This window comes from Stenella coeruleoalba (assembly GCF_951394435.1).
Source record: "Stenella coeruleoalba genome assembly, chromosome: 11".
NCBI lineage: Eukaryota > Metazoa > Chordata > Mammalia > Artiodactyla > Delphinidae > Stenella > Stenella coeruleoalba.
This window is the reverse complement of record NC_137157.1, coordinates 47177267-47202411: the sequence shown is the minus strand read 5'-3', so window position 1 is coordinate 47202411 and position 25145 is coordinate 47177267. Positions and strand designations below refer to the sequence as shown.

At 45.5% G+C, this 25145-nt stretch overlaps 2 protein-coding genes across 2 annotated transcripts in view; one reads left to right on the top strand and one right to left on the bottom strand.

Annotated features, from left to right (window-relative positions):
- Positions 1-2689: 2689 nt before the first annotated feature.
- Positions 2690-25145, top strand: part of RAB3IP (RAB3A interacting protein) — a 168523-nt gene continuing 146067 nt past the window's right edge. Inside the window, exons 1-3 of the mRNA XM_079938294.1 lie at positions 2690-2872; positions 3399-3586; positions 7872-7955. Coding sequence (XP_079794420.1) covers positions 3540-3586; positions 7872-7955 — 131 coding nt within the window. The 5' untranslated portion in view covers positions 2690-2872; positions 3399-3539. The remainder of the gene's footprint in view (positions 2873-3398; positions 3587-7871; positions 7956-25145) is intronic.
- BEST3 (bestrophin 3) overlaps positions 17688-25145 on the bottom strand; it is a 52763-nt gene continuing 45305 nt past the window's right edge. The window contains 2 exon segments of the mRNA XM_079936523.1: positions 17688-20125; positions 20127-20168. Coding sequence (XP_079792649.1) covers positions 20074-20125; positions 20127-20168 — 94 coding nt within the window. The 3' untranslated portion in view covers positions 17688-20073.

The following is a 25145-nucleotide window of genomic DNA, read 5'->3' as shown; positions in this document are numbered from 1 at the left end:
ATAACTAAGTGCTAAGCACTGAACTTGTGCTTTACATACACTGTCTTTTCTCAAAACTCCTGCCAGGTAAATATTTTTTATCCTAAATTTTCAGATGAGAAAACTGAGGCTTAGAGAGGTGTAAGAATAACATCAAATATCTATTGAGCACCTGTTGTGTTCTAGATGCAGGGAATCTGGTGGCTAACAAGATAGATAGGATCCTGATCTCACAGAGTATACAGTTCTATCAGAGTGGAGTTAGGTCACACCAGTTGACAAACTACCCTCACACACACTTCCACTCAGCACTTTAATGCCAACCCCTAAATATGAGCAGGTGGCTAAGGATAACCACACATGAGACAAGCTGCCTCCGTGAGAGGTGGAGATTGAAATAAGCAGAGTAAAAGAAATCAAACAAAAACGATGGACAGAGCAGAGGAAATTCTTAACTAATTTTACTACAGTATCTTCAGAGAGTTAACTCTAACACTTGTGTGCTGCTTACAGTATTATTAGCTCACTTAATTCTTACAACCCTAAAATGTAGGCACTTGTGAGATAATAGAAAATATATATATTGGTTTCTACCCCTGTTTCCTGGTACAGAGCTCGTAAAACCCTTGTGATTTCCTGTGTGATAAGACCACTAGGAACATCCCTTGTTCTAATATTTGGTCTTTGAACCCATCCAGACACAGCTCTCCTAAAACCCTTGTAAATTCCTAAGTGATAAGAACACTAGGATCATATTTGTTCTAATGAGCAACTCGGGGTGGGCTCCCGGGTGACTACTGGATAGGGGCTGGTCACTGGAAAGACCAAGTCATGATTAGAAGCTTGGAATGTTCATTCCCGCTCCGCCATCCTCCAGAGAAGGCAGAGGGGCTGGAAATAGAGTTAATGATGGTTCATGCCTACGTGAGGGAAGTCTCATAAAATCCCAGTACTAGGGGACTCCGGGAACTTCCAAGTGGGTGAACACATCCACACTGGGAGGATAACACACCCCAATGCCACGGGAACAGAGGATCCTGTGTTCAGGACCCTTCCAGACCTCGCTCAATGTTTCTTTTCATCTGATTTTTCATCTATATCCTTTATCATATTCTTTAACAAACTGGTAAACCTAAGTGTTTCCCGGAGTTCTGTGAGCCGCTGGCAGGAGGGTGCATTGCTGTGCCAGGGGAGGGTGGAGGGTCCCAAAAGAACCTCCAGGAACCAGCCAGCATTTGAATATCTGCCATGACAGAAGGCCAGTTTCCACCAAAGGAGAACTAAAACTGTGCATCTGGAGTGAAGGAAATCACCTCTCTCTCCTGCTGGACCCAACCCCCAGGGGATCTAGGGGGAGGGGAGGGGAGGGGGAGCCTAGGGAGTAAAAGAAAAGACTGTGTATCCTACCTCCAGTGCCAACTCCTTTCTCTTTGTCGGTCCTCAAGCCACAGGCCAGGCCTCAGCTGGGCAGAAATAAGTTTGAAATTGGATGAGATGTTAAAATGTTGAGGTAGACTTGACTAAACTTTTAACTATCTGAAAGTGTCAAGAAAGCTGTAGGATCTGCCCAAGCTGCTCTCCAGGGCTTGGGGTAGGAATACGCAAGGAGTGTGTGTGAGATAGGAAGAATATGGCTGATCTTCACTACACTCTACTGGATTCAGCACCCATGATAAGCTGGTATAAAATTAGCAAAGTGGCCCCTAGAAGAACAGCCTATATCAAAAGGAGAACACACTCTCGTGCACAGATATACACATCCCAATGAAAAGACAATCCATGTTGCAAGAGACATCCAGAAAACTCTTGAAAACAGAAAACATAAAGTGAATTGTGTTCCAGTAATTAGCTTTGAGGTACAGCTGGCTTTTCCTTTGTTAAAATTCATGGGGACCATGGTGCCGGATGCTGAGAAGGGTGTCCACTGCCAGAGTCCTGGGCCTTCAAGAAGAGTGATCCAGAAGCAAGCTTATCCTCCTCAAGCCTGAAACCAAGCCTAGACTCCTGCCTGACCATGGGCACCTGTTGGTTTTGACTCCAGACTCCTCCACTGGGGTGTCTGCACAAAAATTTTGTCTAGAACTAAGTGATGTCGGGTCTTCGGATGCTTCCAGGTTCAGTTCTAGTATTAGGGTTCTTAATTGCAATGCAATAAAAAAAAACATCTTTGGATGATTCAGTGAACAGGAATTTATGACAAGGTGTTAGGATGCTCACAGACTCCCTGGGTGCCCTGAGGAACCTGGCTTGGATGTCCTAACTCAGTGCAGAACTGGCACCCCTGGGCTCAGCCCCTCTGCTTCTCCCTTTGACTCCCTGGTGCTGAACGCTGCCCCTAAACCTGAATGTAGCCACGTTCCCCCTGACCCCCCGAAGGGATTTTTCATAGGCCCTGCTTCTTTGCATCACTGGCAGTTGAATCTGATGGAGAGATCTCACTGGCCACATGCACACCCTAACGTAAGGGAGGCTAAGGTTGAGGTTTTGGATTTTGTGATGGGGGGTGGCCTTTTTCCACCACCAAGATTCCTAAGGTGAGAAATTCCCCAAACACAGGAAGGTGAGTTGTATACTGACAGCCGAAAAGAATCACAGATACCCATCACAACTAGCCTGTAGTTTTAACTCTGACCCTCCCGTGGCTGTCTGACCTTGCACAGTTAATTTTTCTTCCTATATCTACAGGACTATTGGAGCAGTTTATTAAAGCAGACTTACTTAATATGGAATATATGTGGATTTCCCAGAGCTGGAACATGGCTAGTTTCCTAAACAATTGTGTAATGTTAAAAGACTGAATGGAAGCATTATAATCTTAAGGCCTTCAAAAGAATCCAGGAACATTCAGTATGACAGCTGTATCAGCAGATGACAATACTACTTGGGGAAAATGGTATGTCAATTAAACATTAATGGGTAAGAACTATTTCCATCAGTTACTAGTAAACGTTTATTGAAATGAAATGAAAGCAATCTATCAAAACAGGACTCCTACTAGGTAGCATTTTGTTAGCCTGGTTCTGTTATGTACTTAAAAGGAAAAAAGAAAAGATTTCATATTACTATAATCTATAATTTAGATTTATGATTAATTCTGACTTTTACTATCTTATTATGGTTTATGAGATGGCAGTACAGTTTAGTATTAAAAGCAAAAAGGTTTTGGCATTAAAGAGACCTTGTACAGTTTGAACCTGGACTCTGGTATTTATTAGTTTGGGGGCTTTGGGCAAAGTTTCTGTGCCTTGGTCTCCTCATCTTGGGAATGAGGAGAATTCCCATGAGGAGAAATGGGAATCACCTTGGGCTCCACCTCATTGAGTTACTGCGAGGATTAAATAAGATAATGTACTTAAAGTAATTAGCACAGCATCTGACTTACTAACCATGAGCAGGTATTATTGCTGTGCTTTCTTAAGACACTGTGCTGGGCTCATTGAAGCGTGAGTGAGCTGCAAATGTGTCCTCTGCCTACAAGCTGCCTACAACCTGAGCGAGTGCGTGGCTTAGCGACCCCCTGTCAGCTGAAGTAGAGCTGGGGTTTTGGAAGACTTCTGGGAATGTTTGCCCAGCATCTTGAACAGGACAGACACACAGTTGGCACTTGGTAAGTGTATGTGAATTACCGGAATGGATAGACTAAGTATCTGATGAGAGGCAATTGTATGCTTACACAATAAAGCCAAGGTAACCTGGGACCCTGTTTTTACATGGTGTTGCATCAAAAAAAAAAAGTCATACAGCATCCCAAAATAATGAAACCCAATTTAAATCTTTATCATAGTCACTTGGGAAACCGACAGAGGACAGATCACTTTCACGATGCCCAGCATTTCTTCTTAAGACTCCCTCTGCCTGCCTTTCCCTCCTCCATCTCCCACCGAGGCGCTCTCCCTGAGCACTGCCTCCATACTGTTCCAGGGGCTACGGGAGATGGTGCGGCCACCCTGCCCCAGCTCCCCGCCGTTTTCCTATTCCCACTCCCTGGCAGGCTGTCCTGTCTCACTTTCTCCTCGCTCTCTTTGTAGCCATTCTTTTTCTCCCCCAAACAGCTGTCAGCAGCCCTTTGAGGGCTGTCTCCAGATTGCATTTTCTCAATTTGCACAGTAAAGACCCAAAGCAGATGGGAAACCTCATTTGGGCACTTCCTGGGGGGCAGCCCAGACCGAAAATACCAGGCAGATCTGAATATCCCATTGCTTGTGTGGTTCTTGTTGCTCTGCAGATGGTTCCCCTTTCCAGGAGCCCTGTTCTCCCTCCCCTCTCCTTCCACTGGATTTCAACACCAGGATTCCCCAGAAAGCCGGTTTCCAAGGCAGAAAGGATCCCATCCTTCTTACTGACAGAGCAGAAGGGCAGTCCCGGAGACCCCTTCCCACTGAGGCTCCGCCTGTGGGAGTTGAAATCATTTAACCCTTTCTAGTGGATTTTTTCTGCTGTCTGGGTTTGTCCTGCCCTTGTTACCGAACTGAACTTCGGTCCGCTTGCCCTCCCTGCAGCAAAGCCAACCTACTGACACCAAGTTGTGGTGAAGACACGTAAGTGCTTACTGCAGGACCAAGCAAGGAGAATGGGCAGTTCATGCTCAAAAGACCCGAACTCCCCGATGACTTTCAGGGAAGGGTTTTTAAAGATAACATTTGGGGTGAGGGCTGCAGGTTCCCTTGAACCAAAGGGTGTATGTTTGTGTGTGTGTATGTGTGCATATCTGTATGTGTGTGTATTTATGTGGGTATGTATATATGAATGTATTGCACATGTATATATAGGTGTGTGTATGTGTGCATCCCTGCCAAGTGTGTATGTGTATGTATATGTGTATGTATATATGTGGTTTGCATGTATGTAGTATGTGTGTGTGTGTATGTGTGTGTGTTCCCTTGAAAATCTTTTCAGGCCAGCTCCTGTTCTTCAGGTCTCAGCTTAATGGGTATTTCCTCAAAGAGGATCTCCCTGACCACCTTATTTGAGCTGGCTGCTTCCACTCCCCAGTTTCTCTCCACTTAGCTCTTACCACAATTTGTGATTGTTTTATTTACTTCTTAGTTCTCTTTTTTTTTTTTTTTTTTGTGGTACGCGGGCCTCTCACTGTTGTGGCCTCTCCCGTTGCGGAGCACAGGCTCCGGACGCGCAGGCTCAGCAGCCATGGCTCACGGGCCTAGCTGCTCCGCGGCATGTGGGATCCTCCCGGACCGGAGCACGAACCCGTGTACCCTGCATCGGCAGGCGGACTCTCAACCACGGCGCCACCAGGGAAGCCCTACTTCTTAGTTCTCTTGCTGCAGGAGACCTGCCTGAAGGCAGGGCTTGTGCCAATCCTATTCACTGTTGAATGCTTAGCACTAACGACAGCACCTCAAACGAAGTGGGCATTAATTTACTCAACAAGTAAGGACAGAATTCCCTGCCTTCCTGGAGCATTTGAATGAAAGAATAAGTAATGTATTACTCTCAGTTTGATAATGTAAACTCAAATTGCTGGTAGCCAATGACTTAATATATTTATGAATCCATAGATTTCTTTCCCTACCAGCGATGATCACTGAGGTAAAAGAGAGTGGCTCTGAGAAAGACTCAGAATTTATTGAGAATAGTTAACAAGATATACACAGGGTTGGAAAAACCTGGAAAGGAGTTCATATTTGCTTGGCAACCTGTAGGATAAACTCCAATTTTGTGCTTTCCTAGAGCACAATGCTGGGATGAAGACGAAGATTTCCCCTGAGAGTTCAGCCTACCACTATGAAATGTGCCTGCTCTGTGGACTTGCCCACAGCTGGATTCCAGAGAAGTCTCCCAAAGTACTCTGTGAAGTTGATTAGATTCTCACTCAATGTGGAACTGCTGGAACCTGTTCAGTAGCATTGCTGAGCTAAGACAATTATTCTGAGAAAGGGGGCTTCAGAAGTGAGCAGTGAAGTGAAACACGAACCCTGAAGGAGTTCCATCAACTCGATTCACAACTCACGGGTGGAGAGCCAGGGGGAAATGAACAGAAGTAGGAAAGGCAGCCTTTTTATAGCCTGTGTGTGAGTGAAAGGAACCAAAGCCAGGAAGATGGACCTTGAGGGGACTCAATCCCTACGAACCAGCAATGAGGGATACGCTCTCTGAAGCTGTGTTTCTTGACGGCCCTGGATAACGAACGGGCCTTACTCGTGATTACAGCCTAAGGCCATTTCAGTGACCATCTGCCCCCTGCTTTACGGAGTAGGATTTGCTATCAGAACATGGCTCAGTCCTTCTTACTTCATTGGCATGTTTCCTGGCTCTATAAGGTTTAGTGCAGCCCTTTGAGTAAATAGGTCCTTCTAGTTTATCAGCCTTTGCCAGTGGTTTTTAACTAGTGGTGGGCTTGCCCTTCAGGAGACAGCTGGCGATGTCTGAAGACAGTTCTGGTTGTCACAGCTGAGAGAGTGCTCCTGGCATCTGACAGGTAGAGGCCAAGGACCCTGCTAAACATTCTCCAATGCACAGGACAGCACCCACAGCAAAGAGTTATCTGGCCCAAAATGTCAATAGTGCCAAGGTTACCCTGGGTTATCCTAAAGCCGGAAGTTTTCTTGCAGGGAAATGCATCACTGTAACTGGAAAATGGGTACAACAGCTAGTATTTCATCTTCTTGACTAGAATACATTTTTTTTTCAGTTGTAGGGAAGATTTTCTTTCAATTTAATAAAGAGAGGTAAGATTGACTAGAAATACCCCATATTTAAGTATATTTTCAGGAATGTCCTTTGGCATTTTTGATGCTCCTAGATCTTCCTGATAAGTAAAGGGCTGGTAATAGGAAAGCAGCTTTGGGTTTGGACCTGTGAAATTTGAATTAACTTAAACCTTATAAAGGAATCACGAAGTCTCTTGGAAGCTGTGTTTTGTTTTCTCGGGGAATGGGGGGTAGGAGAGTAGCAGGTGTATAGATCTTTTAATGCATTTTCCAGTAGAAATTATGCTATAAATGGTGATATCCCAGGTTAATCTCTAAGGGTTGTCTTAACCCACAGAACAGAAGTGTGCTGGTGATGCAGTGATGGCAGTCTTACTGACTATTGTGTGTAAGATGGTTTCTGAGGAAACGGATTCTGAGCTGCAGCTCAAGCGTCCGTCCAGTAGCTAGAGGTGATTTCAGAGGATGGTAGATGCTACTAAACTCTGGGGCCACCTGGAGCTGGGCACACTGCTGCCTCAATGCAACCAGCATTCTGTCAACAAGAAAGAAAGGAGAGGTTAGGTAGGAAACCAGCATTGCCTGCCATGGGGACGTCTGGTGTGTGTGGGTTGGCAGTTAGGTTTGGAATTTTAGTTCGACTGTTTCCTGTCTTTCTGGCCTTGGGGAACTTGCTGAACCTCTTTGAAAGTCTTTCTACATTTATCAACTGGAGATGATATTAATATCATGGTGGAGATTAAATGACAGTAAATACCTGGAACACAGAAGCTTAATACATGTCAACTTTTCCCCCTCCGACTGCAAACTTTCTTATCAATACTTGGTTGATACCACCTCACATCTTTAAGGCATGTCAGTATTTGCCCAAGTTTGTGGTCAGCTCTAGCCACATGGTTAAAACTACTGCCAATGTAGAACCTTCTAGGATTGATGGAACAAGCTCATAACTTTGGGAACCAGTGAGCTATCAAAAAGCCTGGTGCGTTGCAAGCAACCACTGAACAAGGACAATGAAACTGGTCCTGGTGGCTCTGGTGTCTTTAAGGTCATCATGGCATGGAGAGCTAAGGGAAGCTTGGCGCAGCTGGAGGCTGTGACATCGTCTCTCCATGACTGACACCTACCATCCTCCACACACTGCTGAGTTGATGTTGAAAGAGATGAACTGAAACAGGGTGGGACTGACACCACGAGCTCACTCATCCTTCTCTATCTTTTCAGGATTTCTTTGATCCAAATTAAGTCCAGCAGACATCATCTTGGAGAAGCAGGGACCTTGGAGGAGTTCATGGAAGGCCACCAACCGTAAGTTTTTGCTTGTAGACATCTGTGATGCTTCCCTCAGGAAGTCTATTTATAGGAGAGAATGACAGAAGAGCAGTTATGTGATTACAAGACTATATTATGTGAGTAGATTGGGGATCTGGAGACATCTGGCTCTGAAAGGCCACAAACCAACCTGGACTCCCCAGAGGCTGTGTTTTTCTCTTGTTGGAGAGTTTCTTTCTTTAATTAAAAAAAGGTGTTTTTTTGGCCCGACGAGGGATCGAACCCAGGCCCTCAGTGGGGAAAGTGCGGAGTCCTAACCACTGGACCACCAGGGACTTCCCTCTCCCATTTACTTTTGGAAGGAACAGTGGCATGGGCTCAATATTGCTCCATCTCAGGTGTCTTTGAGACGGGAGGGCTTAGTCTGAGTCCTGGTCAGTTAGGATCGTATTGATGGGATGGGGTTGATACTGCGGGAGGGGCTCCAGACTTGGACTCTGCAGATCTGTGTTTGCATTACTCTATGGCCTTGGGCAAGTTGTTGAACTTCTTGCTCTTCTTTCCCTCATCTGGAGACAAGAGGGTTGGACCAGGTGGTCCGTAAGGTCCCCATCAAGCTTGGCAACAGGGACTTCCCACTGCATCACTTTGGAGTCATCAGACATGTATCACTCAGCTGCAAATGCAGGGAAGTGTGGGGTAAATGGAGTGGGGACTGTGCTTAGAAAAACATCGTTGTTTTTGCTTCAGTTTAAATTCTGGACACTAAGTTAAAATGGCAAAGAGCTTGACCCAGTCTCCTTTTGTGTAACCCCCTCCGAGACAGTTAGGGGGGCCAGCATGACAAATGAAAAGAAGATATATAGGGTTTGGAGTCAGAAAAATTTGAGTTTGCATATCAGGTCTACCATTCAGTGGGCAGAAGGTAAACAAATTCTCTGAGCCTTAGTTCACTTACCTGCAAAATTGGAATAATAACACCTACAGCATGGGATTGTCCCCAAGTCAATACAATAATGTGTTTAAAGTATTTTGCACACAGGAGATGCTTGAAAAGGGTTAATATTATTATCCTCTTATTATTAATGTTATTATTAGCTGTTGGGTTATGTTTATTCTGAGGAGTTCTAATAGATGCCCAAGTGAGCTGAGCCCTGAGCCAGCTCTGGGGCTGTTTCTCTCAATTCCTGGGCCCTACCTGGCTTCCTGGTTTGGTGTTGGGAAGACCTAAAACTGACCGGGCCAACTCTACATCCTTTTGGTTCACTATCTACTCTCCCAACTCGTCCCACCATGATGATTAAAACATAAATTAATCCTACGGTCTCTCAAGCAGATATTTGCTTCCTTACAGCAAAAAAAAAAAAAAAAAAAAAAAAAAAAAATCCCTTTATCGGCCTTAAATGGTATTCTTTGAAATGTTGGCAAGATGCTATTGTTTGAATAGTCTTATGTCCTCCTTATGTACAATGTCTTATGCCTCCCTTCCTGGGGCAGAAAGCAATATCACATCGGCTTCTCTCAGCTGGGGAATGAGCTGGCGTTTTACAAGTCCTTTGATTAAAAGTTTTCGATGGTGGTCTACAAACCTGCAGAAAATGAGCCCTAAGGCAAACCAGTGGAAGTGGCTTGTTGTTCAGCGGCTATACCTTGGGACAGAGCTGGCTTGCTCCTTTGTCAGAAGAACAGCCCTGAAAAGAATGCCTTTCTCTAAAAATAGGACAGTTGGAGGCATAGCTGCACCAGCAGATAGTCTTCCTAGCGGCTTTGGGACAGGCCAGCTGATAAAGCTTTCTGCTCCGGGTGCCCCAGATTACTCACAGCTGTTTTCTAGACCAAAGGGCGCTGGGGATGCTGGCCTCACGCCACACGTCAGGTGCTCTTCATCACACACTACCCGGGAGGCAGCCGTCGGCTTCATCAGCTATGGAGCCTTGCCCGCCCTCTAGAAGGGATGAGGGAGGGTTGGCAACCTGAACAGCAGGCACATTCCAAAACCCAGCAACCTCTCTGTTTTACTTTATATGTACATATTTTTTTCTTTTTAACTTCAATCAAAAGTTGGGTTGCCCTTCCATTAGAAGTTGGGAGATGGTATAATGCGGTGGTTAAAGGGGTGCGCTCTGGAACCAAACTCCTGGATTTGAAGCCTGTGTTTTATTTGGTTTTCTAATTAATACACTGTATTTTTAAGAGCCGTTTTAGGTTCACAGAAAAATTGAGCAGAAAGTACAGAGAGTTCTTATCTACCCTGCCGCCCGCAACCTCCCCCATTATGGACATCCTACACCACAGTGTATATTTGTTACAATCAATGGACTCACATTCACACATCATTCTCACCCAAAGTCCATAGTCCAAGTGGGGTTCACTCTTGGTGTTGTACATTCTTTGGGCTTGGACAATGTATAACGACATGTATCTCCTGCTGTAGCATCATACAGAATAGTTGCACTGCCCTAAAATCCTCTGAGTTCTGCCGATTCATTTCTCCTTCTCGTATAATAGGCAACCACTGATCTTTTTATTGTCTCTGTAGTTTTGCCTTTTATGTCATATAGTTGGAATCATGCAGTATGTAGCCTTTTCAGATTGTCTTCTTTCACTTAATAATATGCTGTTAAGTTTCTTCCATGCCTTGTCATGGCTTGATAGCTCATTTCTCTTTAGCGCCGACTAATACTCTATTGTCTGGACGTACCACAATTTACCCATTCACCTACTGAAGGACATCTTGGTTACTTCCAAGTTTGGGCAGTTATTTATAAATATCTGTGTGCAGGTTTTTGTGTGTGTATAGGTTTGAGTAAACATCAGGGAACATGATTGCTGGACTACATGGGAAGAAAATGCTTAGTTTTGTCAAAAACTACCAAACTGTCTTCTAAAGTAGCAATAACATTTTGCATTCTCACTAGCAATGAATGAGAGTTCCTGTTTCTCCACATCCTTGCCAGCATTTGGTATTGTCAGTGTTGTGGATTTTTGAAGGCTTAGATGATCTGAGGCAAGTTACTAAACCTCTCTGCCTTGGTTTCCTAATTTGTGAAACCTGGAAAACAGTAGCACCTCCATTATTGGGTTTTCATGAGGATTAATTAAAGTAACCCATGTAAGGCATGTAGGACTGGGCTGGCCTATGTAAATTCTCAATAACCATTAGCTGTGTTGTTTGGATTAGGTTGGATTTCTGTTCTAAAAAGCACTTGAGATTCTTGGGCACAAAATGATGTTTAGGTTAGGGGTGGATTCCACAAAGCTATTTTAATAATAAGAGTCAACCGCATGCCATTCACCATGCTGAGGACTTCATATACCATCTCATTTGAATATTACAGAGTAGATACCAGCAGTGCTCTCCATTTTCAGATGTGGAAATTACCACCTAGAGAGGTTGAATTAACTTAGCTAAGGTCATCCAGCTCAGAAGTAGAGTTGGGACTTGAACCTGAGTTTATGCAGTACCAAAATCCAGCACTTAGCCCCTTGCGACACTGTCCCTAACCTGGCGTCCCTGCCACCTTGCACCTTTGGTTTGGAAATTTAGATTTACAGGGTTACAGTCTTCCCAAACCATTCTCTAGTTAAGCATTAAGCCAGGCCCACGTGTTAGAATTAATTGCACCCCAAACTTGACACATTAACATGATCATATTGAAGTCCAGGTCAACTGTTTTGTTCTGCTGAGGGCTCAGCCAGTCTCTGGTCTTTGCACATGCTGCTCCGTGCTTCCCCCACCTCTTCATCTGGCTAGCTTCCACTCTCCCCTCAGGTCTTGTCTTAGACGTTACTTCCTACAGTGAGACTTCTGGGTTAGGTACACTCCTTTGCTGCCTTAGCACCCTCTCTTTTCCCTATTGTAGCTCTTGTCACCCTGTATTATAGTTTTATGTCTGGCTCCACGAGTGCAGATACCCTATGGGTCTTGCTCACTGACGTATGCCCAGCCCACATGACGTGGACTTAATGAGTATTAGTGGAATGAAAGACTGAATGAATGCAAGGGGCTGGTGTTGGGCTGCAGTATGAGTTTGGTGTATTCTTACAGGCCCAGTCTCTGGGGTTGTCAGCCCTGACACCCGACTGCAGAAATTCACAATGGTGTTTGACTTAGGATCATCCAGCTTCTGGGTCCCTTCGTCCTATTGCTTCAGCAAGGCATGCAGTAAGGAATGACATGGATAGGGGAGGTGTAGCACTTGAGTAGACTCTTGGGCAATGAAGTCCTTTTCCCCAACTCACTTACTCTGCAACAAGGCATGGGCCCCAGATGGGCTTAACACAGTCTCTGGTCTCTATGTTCTTCAGGGGTGTCCCACAATGACTTTCCCAGGGTCTCACCTCGGGGTAAATCAGTTGGTACTTGATGGTTTGGCCATATTGGTTGTTAAAAGGTAAACTGATATTTCCATATCAGCTGGTAAAGAACCCTTTCCCAGAGGCTGCTAAGTATTCTTTCCATTGCTCCAGTTTCCCTGCCCCTGTCCTAGGACCCCTCACCTCCCCACAATCCAGGAAACAAGGTGGTAACACCTGGTACAACAGGAAGCTCCCAAGACCCTGTTTCAGCTCCATGGCTGGCACCATATTGCTTCAGTCTGAGTCTTTACATAATTTGAGTATTACCCCTGGTATGGTCCGTCTGTATTCTTGGGAAATGGCACAGGAAGGAGGGGAGAGAGGTGACGGGAGCAAGAGAGGACTCAGGCAGTGTCTCTGCTCCCCGGCACTTGCACAGAGCTAAGAGGATGCAGGAATTTGGACATGCCAGGTGAATGACTAGCTGTTTACATGTGGTGTCCAGCTACCCACTGCACAGACAGCTGCTCTACACCCTCCTTCACTAGCTCTCTGTAGAAGGTTTCGAGAACAACAGCCACCATACACTGAGGTCTTTCTGTGTGCTCAGTACTCAACTAAATGGCTATTTACTTTTCCTGACAACTCTGTGAGTATGCACAATTATTATCCTCATTTTCCAGATGAGGAAACAGGTCTGAGAGGTTAAGTTGGCACCCAGGTCACGGAGCTAGTAAGTGGCAAAGTTGGGAGTCTGACTCTGGAGGCCCCGCAGGGACTGCATTCGTAGGGAGTATCTTAGTTCTAAGGTAGAGGCACAGAGGCTTCTGGTGAGGGGAAGGCGCTTTTCAAGAAACAGTGCAGAAAAATGGAACAGGTTCATGAGAAGGCTGCCACAGAGCCATGTCACTATGGTGGCCAGAGGAAAACTTCCCAAGAATCCTAGGTCCTGTGGATGGCTGCCCTGGGGCTCTCCATGGTCTGAGCCTCTGTGCTGACAGAAGTGAGTCAGCTCCAGTCCCCAGAGTTCCCTCTGGGACACCTCCCCTGAGGGCAGTGCGTTCAGAAGACTGAACCTGTGACCTGTCCTGAGGTTTCACGCTACGCTCAGTCTCCATAGCAACCCTGGCTCTCTGGGTAGTGCCCCAGGGCAGGCTAGGATATTGCAGAGCTCCTGGCTGGGAGCTCTAGGTCAGACTCTTGCTGGATGTCCAAGTAAATACCTGTTGCTTTGAGTAAAAAATGTGAAACTCACATCTAAGAAGAGAAAATTCTTGAAGGAAAAAAAATCTTGAAGAATATTCTTTAGGGAATTCCCTGGAGTCCAGTGGTTACGACTCAGCACTTTCACTGCAGGGGCCCAGGTTCCATGCCTTGTTGGGGAGCTAAGGTCCTGCAAGCTCTGCAGCACAGCCAAAAAACAAAAACAAAAATTCAAACCTTTTGGGACTTCCCTGGTGGCACAGTGGTTAAGAATCTGCCTGCCCATGCAGGGGACACGGGTTTGATCCCTGGTCCAGGAAGATCCCACATGCTGCGGAGCAACTAAGCCCGTGCACCACAATTACTGAGCCTGTGCTCTAGAGCCTGCGAGCCACAACTACTGAGCCTGTGAGCCGCAACTACTGAGCCTGTGTGCCGCAACTACTGAGGCTGTGTGCTGCAACTACTGAAGCCTGCATACCTAGAGCCCATGCTCCGCAACAAGAGAAACCACCGCAGTGAGAAGCCTGCGCACTGCAACGAAGAGTAGCCCCTGCTCACCACGACTAGAGAGAAATCCTGCATGCAGCAACGAAGACCCAATGCAGCCAAAAAATAAATAAATAAATGTTAAAAAAAAGAATATTCTTCAATGAAGAATTTATATTATACCTTGCTCATAATTAAGGGAAAAAAAGATGAAAAGGAGAAAAAAAAAGATTGAAAGCATTTTTAAAGTGCTGATATGGTTTTTATAATAGGCAATTTATTTTTCTTTCCAATTTTTCCAAAATATGTAATGTGTTTACTTTTAAATGAAAAACATAGATATTTAAATTCCCCCTTAAGTTCTAGGATGGCTTATGTCTTTCTTTAGGAGTTAGAAAGGGATAGATGCCCAGGAGGAGACCAGCCAACCTCCTCCGCCCTTGGTGACTTTTAGTAAATCACCTGATTGCTTTGATCAATTTCTCCTTTGTAAAACGGGGAAAACAGTAGAATAGTAGGACTTCATAAGATTAGGATGAGCAGGGAATGGGTTAATCTGGGTAATTTTATTAGGTCTGGCTCATGGTAAATGCTCCTGGTAAGTGTCAGTTATTCTGATCACTGGCTAACTAGCTCATGGTGTTAGTTATTCTCATAATCGTCGGTGTTATTATGACCACCAGAGGGCACTCCTGGCTCTGGGAGTCTGCCTGGGGATACGGTGTTTCATGGGACACCAGGATTCCAGTGTTGTGTGCCTGTCCTAGGTAGGTAGATGTGAGAAGAAAGCGCACAGATGCCCCTTCCTCCCTTGTTGATCTCTAAGTTTCCGGCCATGTGCTGAGAAAGAAATCAGCTTTAGAGTTGGAAGGGCTGACCTTCTCTAGCAGTGGTGGAAACTGACTATGTCATCACTCCCAGAAATGCACATGGCATTCAGATCTTTCCTCTGGAGTTCCCACAGACAAGGAGGGCAGACGTTTTCCCTTCAGTACCTGACAGGGACCTCCTGGGGATGGTGAGGGTGGATGGCGGGAAGGTGAGCGGGCCTGACAGATGGAAGTTAGGTGTGGTGGACAGAGGAGAGGCCCATATTCTCTGTTTTACTGGTTGCTGGCTCTGGGAGGCCACATGGAAAGAGGGTAGAATCCTGGATTAGTTAAATTCCTAGGCAATTTCATGCAATAACGTGGCTTCATTCTCTGTGAGTTGGTGACTCCACGACCTCTCTCCAGCCCTGAGCTCTCTTCTAAGCTCCAGACTTGTCTATCTACCCAGTTGTCTATTTGATTGTCTTCTTGGATGGGGTTTAATATACATGAAATAAAACTGTTCCTCCTGACTATTAACAGCAAGTACCAACTACTACTGCAACAAAAACAAAACAAAGAGTGAGCCTGTATTCTCAAAATGTCATTCATTTACTAAACAAGTACTCCTTGAGTGTCCACCCAGTGCCAGACAGTGGACTCATCTCTGTGGGGGGGGGGTGGGCAGGTAGAGCAGTGAACACAACAGACGCAACCCCCCCATCACCGGGCTACATGAAGAGAAGGCGAGTGTCTATGGCAAGGAAGCTGACTATGCTGCTCTGCTGTGCACTGGTGAAGAGCAAAGCACACAAAAATATGAGGAGTGTTGCGCTCGCTTCTGGGCACACATTTGAGTAGAGCCATTGTGAAATTATGACACATCCAGCAGAGAGAGATCAGGATGTGAAGGGACTCAAGATCATGAGATGCAAAGAACAATTTGGGTCTTGGTTTGGCAAGATTTGGTCTCAAGAAAACACTGTGTGTGTGTGTGTGTGTGTGTGTGTGTGTGTGTGTGTGCGCGCGCGCTCTGGGAGCTTGTATAGATGCACCATAATGGCGTTCTTCAAATGTCTGAGGCTAGTCCCGAGTGTGGAGAAGGATGGACTACTTAGGTATGGACTCAGAGGCAGACTGAGAACCAGTGGGATCTGGTTGCAGCTTTCCTTCCAGGGTGGAGAAGGCCATTTCCCGAGTGTGACGTTCCAGCGTACAGTGGCTCGCTTTGCGGAGGTGAATTGTCTTTCCCTTGAGGGATTCGGCTAGATGAATCTTGGCAGGGATATTATAGGGAGAATTCTATCACACAGTGGGGCACCGAACTAGGTGATGCCAAGATTTCCTTTCCACCCCAAGGTTCTGGGAACTGGCAGATCAATGGCATAGAGACCCAACATGAATGCATTCACTGTCACCAGCCTGGTGCCAGCGGGCTATCAGCAGCCTCTGAGGTCTGTTCCTTGGTGTCCTGCAGATGAAGAGACTCTCTATTCAATAATGTCCCATTGATTCAAAAAGAGAGGAGCAGCTAGATCTGAGGGGCCCCAAGATATGATGAGGCTGAAGCCCCCAGCTCGGCTCAGACTGGGGCATTAGGCTTCTTTTGCTGCAGACTTGCCTTCTCTGTCCCCATCCTGATCTACCTCCCTCACCTGGCTAACATCCCCAGGCACCGGCTCACCAGGGACGGGAAGGAGCTTGTTCAGTCACCTCCTTGATCTCAGATAACACACTCATCTTTATTGCATTTTCCCTCCTGATAAGCCTCTTAGCTGCCGATTTCTTGGTTGTTCTCTTTGGTAAACAACCTATTTGGGGCTTCCCTGGTGGAGCAGTGGTTGAGAGTCCACCTGCCAATGCAGGGGACACGGATTCGAGCTCTGGTCTGGGAAGATCCCACATGCTGCTGAGCAACTAAGCCCGTGTGCCACAACTGGTGAGCCTGCACTCTAGAGCCCTCGAGCCACAACTACTGAGCCCGCATGCCACAACTACTGACGCCTGCGCTCTAGAGCCCACGAGCCACAACTACTGAGCCCGCACACCACAACTACTGAAGCCCACGCGCCTATCGCCCGTGCTCTGCAACAAGAGAAGCGACTGCAATGAGAAGCTCATGCACTGCAACAAAGAGTAGCCCCCGCTTGCCGCAAGTAGAGAAAGCCCGCACGCAGCAATGAAGACCAAACGCAGCCAATAAATAAATAAATAACAAAAAAACCAACCTATTTGGAAGAGATTTTAAATGTTAACAGAGATTTTAAGAAATAAGTGTGTGAGACGGGCTGTCCTCAGCCCCAGTCTGGTGACGCCCCTGGGATTACTGAGGCTGTGTGGGCCTGCTGTTCAGTGTAAGGAGGGTCCAGGCCACCCACAGCCCTGGGGGTACCAGGTGGGCCTGGGAGGTTGTATGGGACACCCTTTCCCCATTTTGGGCTGCTAGGGAATGCCCCTGCTTTCATCCCTCTCTGTGGCCTTTGCCTTTGCAAGTGGAGTTTGCTATATGCTGTTTTATCAGATGGGCTTAAGGCAGAAAATTTAAGAAATTATGTACCTAGATCTTTGACTCAGCAAGAGTCATTTTTGTGCTTCGGGGAAGAAACCTTAAACATTCTCAAATCTTACTTTTGTTCTAAAGTCAAGCCCATTTCTTTAAATAACAATAAAGATAGTTAACAATTATTGGGCCATAACTTTGCACCAGACCCTGAATTAATTGCTTTAAATAAAGTATTTTATTTAATTGTAAAAACAACCCGATGAGGAAGGTACTGGCATGAATGTCATTTTACAATTGATGAAATTAGGGCTAAGGCACATTGAGTAGCTTGACCAGGTTGCACAGTTAGTAAGTGTCTGAGCCTGACTAGAACCCGCTACCCCAGTTCTTAATCACCATGCTATTTAATAACATGATGATATAATAATGAGAGCAAACATTCATCAAGTGCTTACTATATGATAGGCAATGTACTATGAGTTTTGTATGTACTAACTCATTTAATACTCACAATAATAGGGATTACTATTATCTCCATTTTATCTGTGAGGAACCCAAGTCACAACAAGGTTAGGTAACTTCACAGATAGTGGTGGATCTGGGATTTGAACCCATGTAATCTGAGTCCAGAAGCTCACATTCTTACTCTCTATGTTCTCTTCTTAACACAGGTTGATTAGGCCGCATTTGAAGTTTAGTTTTATCAGTGGAACATAAAGTAAAAACAAGAGCTCACTCTGTTTTCTGCACCCTTGGTATAGTGTGGACCACAGAAGACGAATAACTTACTTAACCTTTACCACTGACCAACAGAAGTGCACCCTGTCTACTGAACACCACATCAGAAAGGTGTGAGCGTGGTACCCAGCCAGCCTCGTGTTGTGGATGCAGGGTGGCTGTGATGCCCACATGACCCACGTCTGCTCTTTTTGATTCCAGGAGGCCCTGAGGGATGGGATTGTGTGTATCCACAGCTTTCACGTTCTAGATGTCACCACCAACTCTGGATGGCTCTGGATCTTAGGAGCTGTGTTTATATCAGAATTGTACTACATGTTTGATGGGGTACCAACAGGGTGGGGTTTGCAAGAGCTGTGCATGGGGGTGGCATCGACCCCCTTGGCCTTGGGTAGTGGGTGAGGAAGCTTCCAGAACCGCCCTGGTGAATGTGGGGCTGACCCCCATAGAGGCTGATGGGACAGAGGGAGAGGGTCACTTCTAATCTGACGCTGGGCTTTCTACTCTTTGTTCTCAAACTCCTCAGGGCTCCTCCCGCAGACTCTCTGAGTATCCCTTAGAGTATATTCTGAGGAAAGCGACCCTGGACTTGGTGTTGGCTAAAACACAAGCCAATGCCCTTCTGGGAAAGCACTACGAACAGGGGAGTGTTCTTCTCTCTTGTATTTGGTGCTTCTCCGGACATCCGGTCTTTTATGTTTCCTTTATGGCTTTTAGAGGTTTTATTTCCCAGGCAGTGAGTGGGTTTGATCTGCTTCCCCGCCATCACTTGCCCCTACTCCAGCAGGCTTTACCAACTATGGCTTAGCTGTTTCTTCTTCTCCCACTTACTGACTTGCCCTTTTCCCTAGGAGAGTGAAGTCGGCTTTTAAAAATTACACATCCTCTCCCCTCCCCTCCCTGTGGAGCAGCCCCTGTTATTCAGTGCTCTGTGCCACTTGCTCTGGAGCTGACCTCAGAGTGACTGATGGGTCCTGAGGTCGATGGCTGGAAATAGCAGGAGGGCTCCAGGCTGCCTCTGCCCATAGACAGTGACAACCAGCCTGCTGGTGACTATGACCAGCAGCTGCAGCTACGCAAACCCCAGTGGAGAGGCTCAGGTTTCTCCAGTGGGAATGACACAGAAATGACATGCTGTTCTTGGGTCATCTGGGATGTGACAGCCCTACAAGGCCTGCTGCCAGTGGGGCTGTCAAGCAAGGTTGGTTAGTGTCATGAGTCCCTGTATCTCGAATGATCTGCACTGTTGTTGAGCCAGGGAGAATACTGAGACTGTACAGTTCTCCCGGAGACACAGGTCAGAAAAGAAATGAATGCAGGTTTAACATGTCTGATTGGCAGTGTGGGGCTGCTGGGGTCTATAGCAATCCGTAGAAAGATGCTCTGAGATTATTGGCTTTGCATCTTCTTATTCTTTCCCTCTTTGCACAGTTTAGGGAACTCACAGTGGTTGAGGTCTCCATGGAGCTGGTGATGCTTTAGTAAAAGAGTTGCACTCTCAACTTACCCACCAGGGCCAAATAGGCAACGCAACTGATTGAAGTGGGCCTAGCATAGGGCAATGGGGAGTGGTGGAGACTGTGGTAAATTGGAGAATCCTGGCCAAGCAAGAGCTATCCGAAAGTCAGACTCAGACCACCAACCACCACTTTCCCACCACAGACCAAAGCTGTGAGTCTAATTTTGTCTCAGACTGCTAAGTAAAGGAGCTATTAGTAAACATTATTCCACTTAATGTAAAAAAAAAAAAAAAAAAAAGACAAAAAACCAGATTCAATAAAATTACTTTGTTTCTACTGGTGCACTTTCTCTTCATGGAAACTGGTACTTCCAGGATGCCCCAGTATAAACACCTGGGTAATGAACATGTCACGTGACCTTACACAGAGTTTAGGCCCTAAAGTCAGCAAACAAGGAGAACACTGGCAGAGTGAAAATTACCGTTGAAAATCTCTTAAGGAGGTTACGAGGCAGGCACTTTATTAGTACTTTTTCAGGAAGTCCACATGCCTGGATGCTAAACGTTGTTGGAAGTCTTTCTGCTGAACAGCAGATGAAAGGGTTGGCTTGTGTTTAGGAGCCAAGTTGTTTGGGAAATCCTAGTGCTGTGCCTTTAAGCACCGGAGTCACTCTCAGCACATTGGAATTGGGGCTGATCGAGTGGGCTTTACATCTTGCATTTCCCACTCGCTCTGAGGGCTGTGTTCCCTGGGGAGAGGGTGAAAGTAAGGGGGGTCTTTCCTTTATGTGTGTACACAGTGCTTCTCTTTCCTTTGCCAAGCTCACTTAGTTGAATTCATATGGGTCACACACATTCAATATGATTTCAGCATTCGGAAGGATACACGTGTACACCTCACATGTGCGCAGAGAAGAAGGAATTGGCAGTCTTGCACTGTATCCATACACTTGTTTCAGGCTTTGACTAGTGGCAAAATACAATCCTAGATTGTAGACAAGAGTTTAAGCTTGTTTCAGTGAAGGCAGGGATCATGCAGGCAGGTTTGATTGCAGGGAAGGTGTTTACAGAGAAATAGGCTCTGGGGTTGGGCTATTCTTTAGGGAAACAATGTATTTGCCTCATAGTTTATGTACAGACCTGATTTTGCATCCTTCCTCTGCCCATTAACAGCTCTGTGACACGAGTACACTATTTCACTTCCCTGGACCTCAGTTACCTTATCTGTAAAACGAGCATAGTGACACCTCACAGTTTGTTAAGAGAACTAGATATGATAATGTACCTACAGCATTTAAACTGTAGCATTTGGCGCATAATAGGTGTTCAATAAAAGCTGGCTCCCAAGGTTCCCCACTAGTCTCTGAAGGCTGTCAGTGGGGCTGCTCGAGTGGTTATGGCAATTGACTGCTCAACTACATACAGAAATTTCTGTCCTCCCCTAGTTCATTGTTTTTTGGATGCAGAATAGGGTAGTAGAATCAGCAATGCACCTTAGAGACCTGGGTTGAAATCCCAGATTGAAATTTTAACTGTTGTGAAACCCTTGGCAAGTTATTTAACTTCTCTATTTCTTCCTACACAATGGGTAGTAGTACCTTGTGAGGGTTGATTGAAATGATGTATGTGAAACACGAGGCGCACCCCAAGTACCCAACAGGTGTTAATTCTCCTCTCGCTCACCCCACTCCCCTTTTTGTTTCTTTCTGCCACTTGGGTCCATTTTCTTAATTTTCATCGTGAACGTCTCTTCCTTCCTCCCTGTGTATAGAATCTTCAGAAATGTTATTGGAACCAGCCTTTGAGAGGGACCTTAAATCACTTAGTCCAACCACTCATTTCAGAGCTGAACAAGGTGAAGTCCCAAGGTCTGAGTAACTTGATTGAGTCCACAAAGCTAAGGTTGTGGTCGCATTTGACTGAGCTTTTCAGTTTTCCTAACTTTAGATCCAGGTCTAATTTGGTTTATTCATTCATTCATTTTTTTTCTTTATTTCAAGCATTCATTCAGCTAAGCTTTTTTTGTTTTGTTTTGTTTTGTTTGAGTCATTTCAGACACTGTTGTAAGCACGGGGATACACTGGTTGAATAAGACAGTGAATGGAGCTTACATCCCAGTGGGCAGGGCATGGCTGCCTCCTAGGACAGGTCAGCATACGCCCCGTTTCCACTCTGCCTACGAGACTGACCTCTCACAGCTAAACCCGAACCTTCTTCCTTGGTATATAGCCTCTGAACGGGGACCAGGGGAGGCAAACTTATGTTGAAGGCAGGTGAATGTGTCATTTAGGAACTGGCCTGTGTTCTCACATTCTTTCATGATGAAAGTAATCAGAATCCACTTTTACTGGCAAAAAATATGACTGATCCTTTGTTCGAAGGTGTTTTCTAATCTTGAAAAGTGCTTTTCCCTTTGGAGTTTGTAGGGTCCCCTGACCATGTGTATGAATAACAAGCTTATCATTAGTGTCAAGGATGCTGCCCATTTTGGAAAGCTTTGCTTCTTGAGGAATAATGAGAAGGTGAGATTAGTTCTTTTCTGAAACCATCTGCAACTGTCTCAAGCATGGCAGCTGATTCCTAAGGACAGGGCCTGGGTAGCAGTAAATACCTGACATCCACCATCTTTGAGCACAGCCTGTTACAGGAGAGTAAAGACAGACTGTGGGAAAGTCCCAAAGGCCCAGGGCAGTCTCAGCCAGTGAGACAAGTGACGCTGGCCTCCTAGCATAGGCCCTCCTCCTCTCCGATCCCGGGCCCTAAATATAGTTTGGTCGTGGACTCCACCACTGTGGATTCGATCCTGCCTCCTTCTGAGTGTGGAAGGGTTCCAGACTATCCCTGTGACACCATCACCTTTTCTTCTTTAACAAGAGCACCTTATGTATCAAGCTTTACTCTTGCAGTTTAATCTCAGCCTGATCAAAGAGATGGCTTATTTTTAGTGGGCTTTTGTGCAGAGATGTGTCGGAAGAGTTTACACACTCCAGGCACCAAAGGGGAAAAATCACCAGTTGAAAGATAACAAGAGGGGGATGCATTTAGGAGAAAACTTTATTTAGTGGGGAGGAGCATGAGTTTTATGAGGTTAAGGGTCGGCTTTCTTTTTTCCCATTGATACCACGCTATCTTTCAGTTCTCTCCATTGCTATTTTGTTTCAAACCAGTGCCTCTGATTTACAGAAAATATGTAGAACTTATTAGATGTGATTGTTTAGTAGGGAGTATTGGGGGGAAATTGGCTCACTCTATGGAGAAAAATAAACCAGATCCCTACCTAACATTATAAAGATAACAGAGGGCTTCCCTGGTGGCGTAGTGGTTGAGAGTCCGCCTGTCGATGCAGGGGACACGAGTTCATGCCCCGGGCCGGGCACATCCCACATGCCGCGGAGCGGCTGGGCCCGTGAGCCATGGCCGCGGAGCCTGCGTGTCTGCAGCCTGTGCTCCGCAACAGGAGAGGCCACAGCAGTGAGAGGCCCGCTTACCGCAAAAAAAAAAAGAGATAACAGAAAAAAGAGTGGGAGAATATTGTGACATGATGTGGAGAAAGATTTCAAACAACTTTCAAAAACGTAAAACAAAAAAAAGGATGAACTTGATTATATCAAAGTTAAGGATTTCACAGCAAACGATACCATGGACGCTTTTAACAGACACACAAAAAACTGGAAAAGACTATTGCAACGTCCAAAATTAACAAGGGTCTGCTGTCGTTCTGGAATATAAAAGGGACTCCCAAAAACAAACAAGAAAGATATAGAATCCCCGTTAGATAAAAGGGCAAGGAATTTGAAAAGTCAGTTTTCAGAAGAGGAGTCCCCAAAGAATGAACAGGTATATGAAGAGATACTTGATGTCATTAATAAATCAAATAACTGTCATGCAGTAACCAGTAATGTATAATTGGCAGGTAAATGTCAGTTAAACAGCAAGTAGGTGCCACTTTACACTTGTTAGACTGGAAAAATTAGAAACCTAGGTGATGCCAGGCATGTGGTGGGGAAGGGGCAGTGGAGATACGATGTGCAGTTGGTGGGGGGCTGCCACTCGGTGCCGTTATTCTGGAGCGCCATCTGGCAATAGCGGTCAGGTTAAATATATTCCCACCCTGTGACCCAGTGACTCTGCTCATGGGTTTACACCCCAAAGAAACTCCTACGGGGCCATAAAGGAATGCCTCTGAGGTGCTTACTGTGGAGGGTGGGGGGTGGAGGCAACCTGGGGAGTGGATAAGTCAGCTCGCAGACATCTTAGAACGTGCAGGACTTAGAAGCAATGGATGAGACGTACACAGGGAACTTGGGAGGATCTTAAAACATGGTATGGAGTGAAAAACAAACCAACAAAGAAACAGATGAAGCCTACAGTATAAACATTTACAGAAGTTAAGAACACTTGCACACAAAACAGTAACACACCTTTTGTAAGACTGCAAATAAAGAGCTTTACATTAAACAAACTAAAATGGTTGGGAGGGGGAACAAGATTGGGGATGAAAGGAAGCAAACAGACATACAAACAAGCAAACCAGCTGAACTTCAGAGGGCATTTTGATATTTACCTAGACCTGCAGAAGAGAGTGACAGATGGGTGAGGAGGGTGAGAGGGACGGATCGCCCACCCACCCAGTTTTAGCTGAAACTGTAGTTGCTAATGTTTCATGAATGATTATGAATAAAAGTCCAACTGGTGACATCATCCAGAACTGCACTAGTCCTCTGATGTTAGCCTCCTGGAAGTGCTGGAGAATGCATGAGGTGGAGGAATCCGTGAGTTTGCTTGGCCCATGGGGAGCAGGTATACTGATCCTACCCATTTTAACTATTTTCTACTGAAAAATAAAGTACCAGATTATCCGTCTAGAAGATACGGTTTATTTCTTTGGTCCTAAGTAAGACATATATAAAGGCCAAAGCTGGATCAGGTGTCTATCCATGGTCTAGCAGTTTATTGGCACAAACCCTTGCATAATATTTGGCAAAATCTATTGTCACCCTTTATATAAGCTACATTCTCAGAAAATTATAGTCATGCTAGCAATGGTGTTCAATTAATCTTACTGGTAAGAGCCATCCAAGGAATTCTCTAAGGGTGAAACTCAGGGTTTCCATCCAGTTTTTCGGGATTTGACATATCAGATCCTTTAGCATCGAGGGAGGAATGGTGATTAGTTCATAGCTTGTACACAGAGTAAGAATTTCACCAGTTGCTGGGTTCATCTGTTCTCTTTTAGTTCTATTTCTTTCTCTGGATTATCTCTCTTCATTAATCTCCTTGGTGGTTGTCTCATTTACACCTTCCTGTTGGCCTAAGTCAGATTTCCCAATCTGATTATTTTTGGGCTCCACAGTTGTGCCTGTCTGTCCTGTGCATTGCAGGATGTTTAGCAACATCCCTGGCCTCTTTCCACTAGATGCCAGTAACGCTCCCCAGTGTGACAACCCAGAATGTCTCCAGACATTGCCAAATGTTTCCTGGGTACAAAAGTGCCTCAGGTTAATAACCATTAACTAGACAAAGAACTTGGAACACATCAGCATTTCTGTACAAAAGGTATTTTAGAAATGTTCTTATCCTCTTTCAGGAGACAAGATACAGCATTCCTTTTGCTGCTTCTGTTATGTAAATATCTAAAACTAGAAGTTCAGAAAAGATGGTTCCAGGGAACCATCTGGCCAAATCTACTTGTGGTGAAAGGAAGAGTTGGGCCCATTTTCTGAACT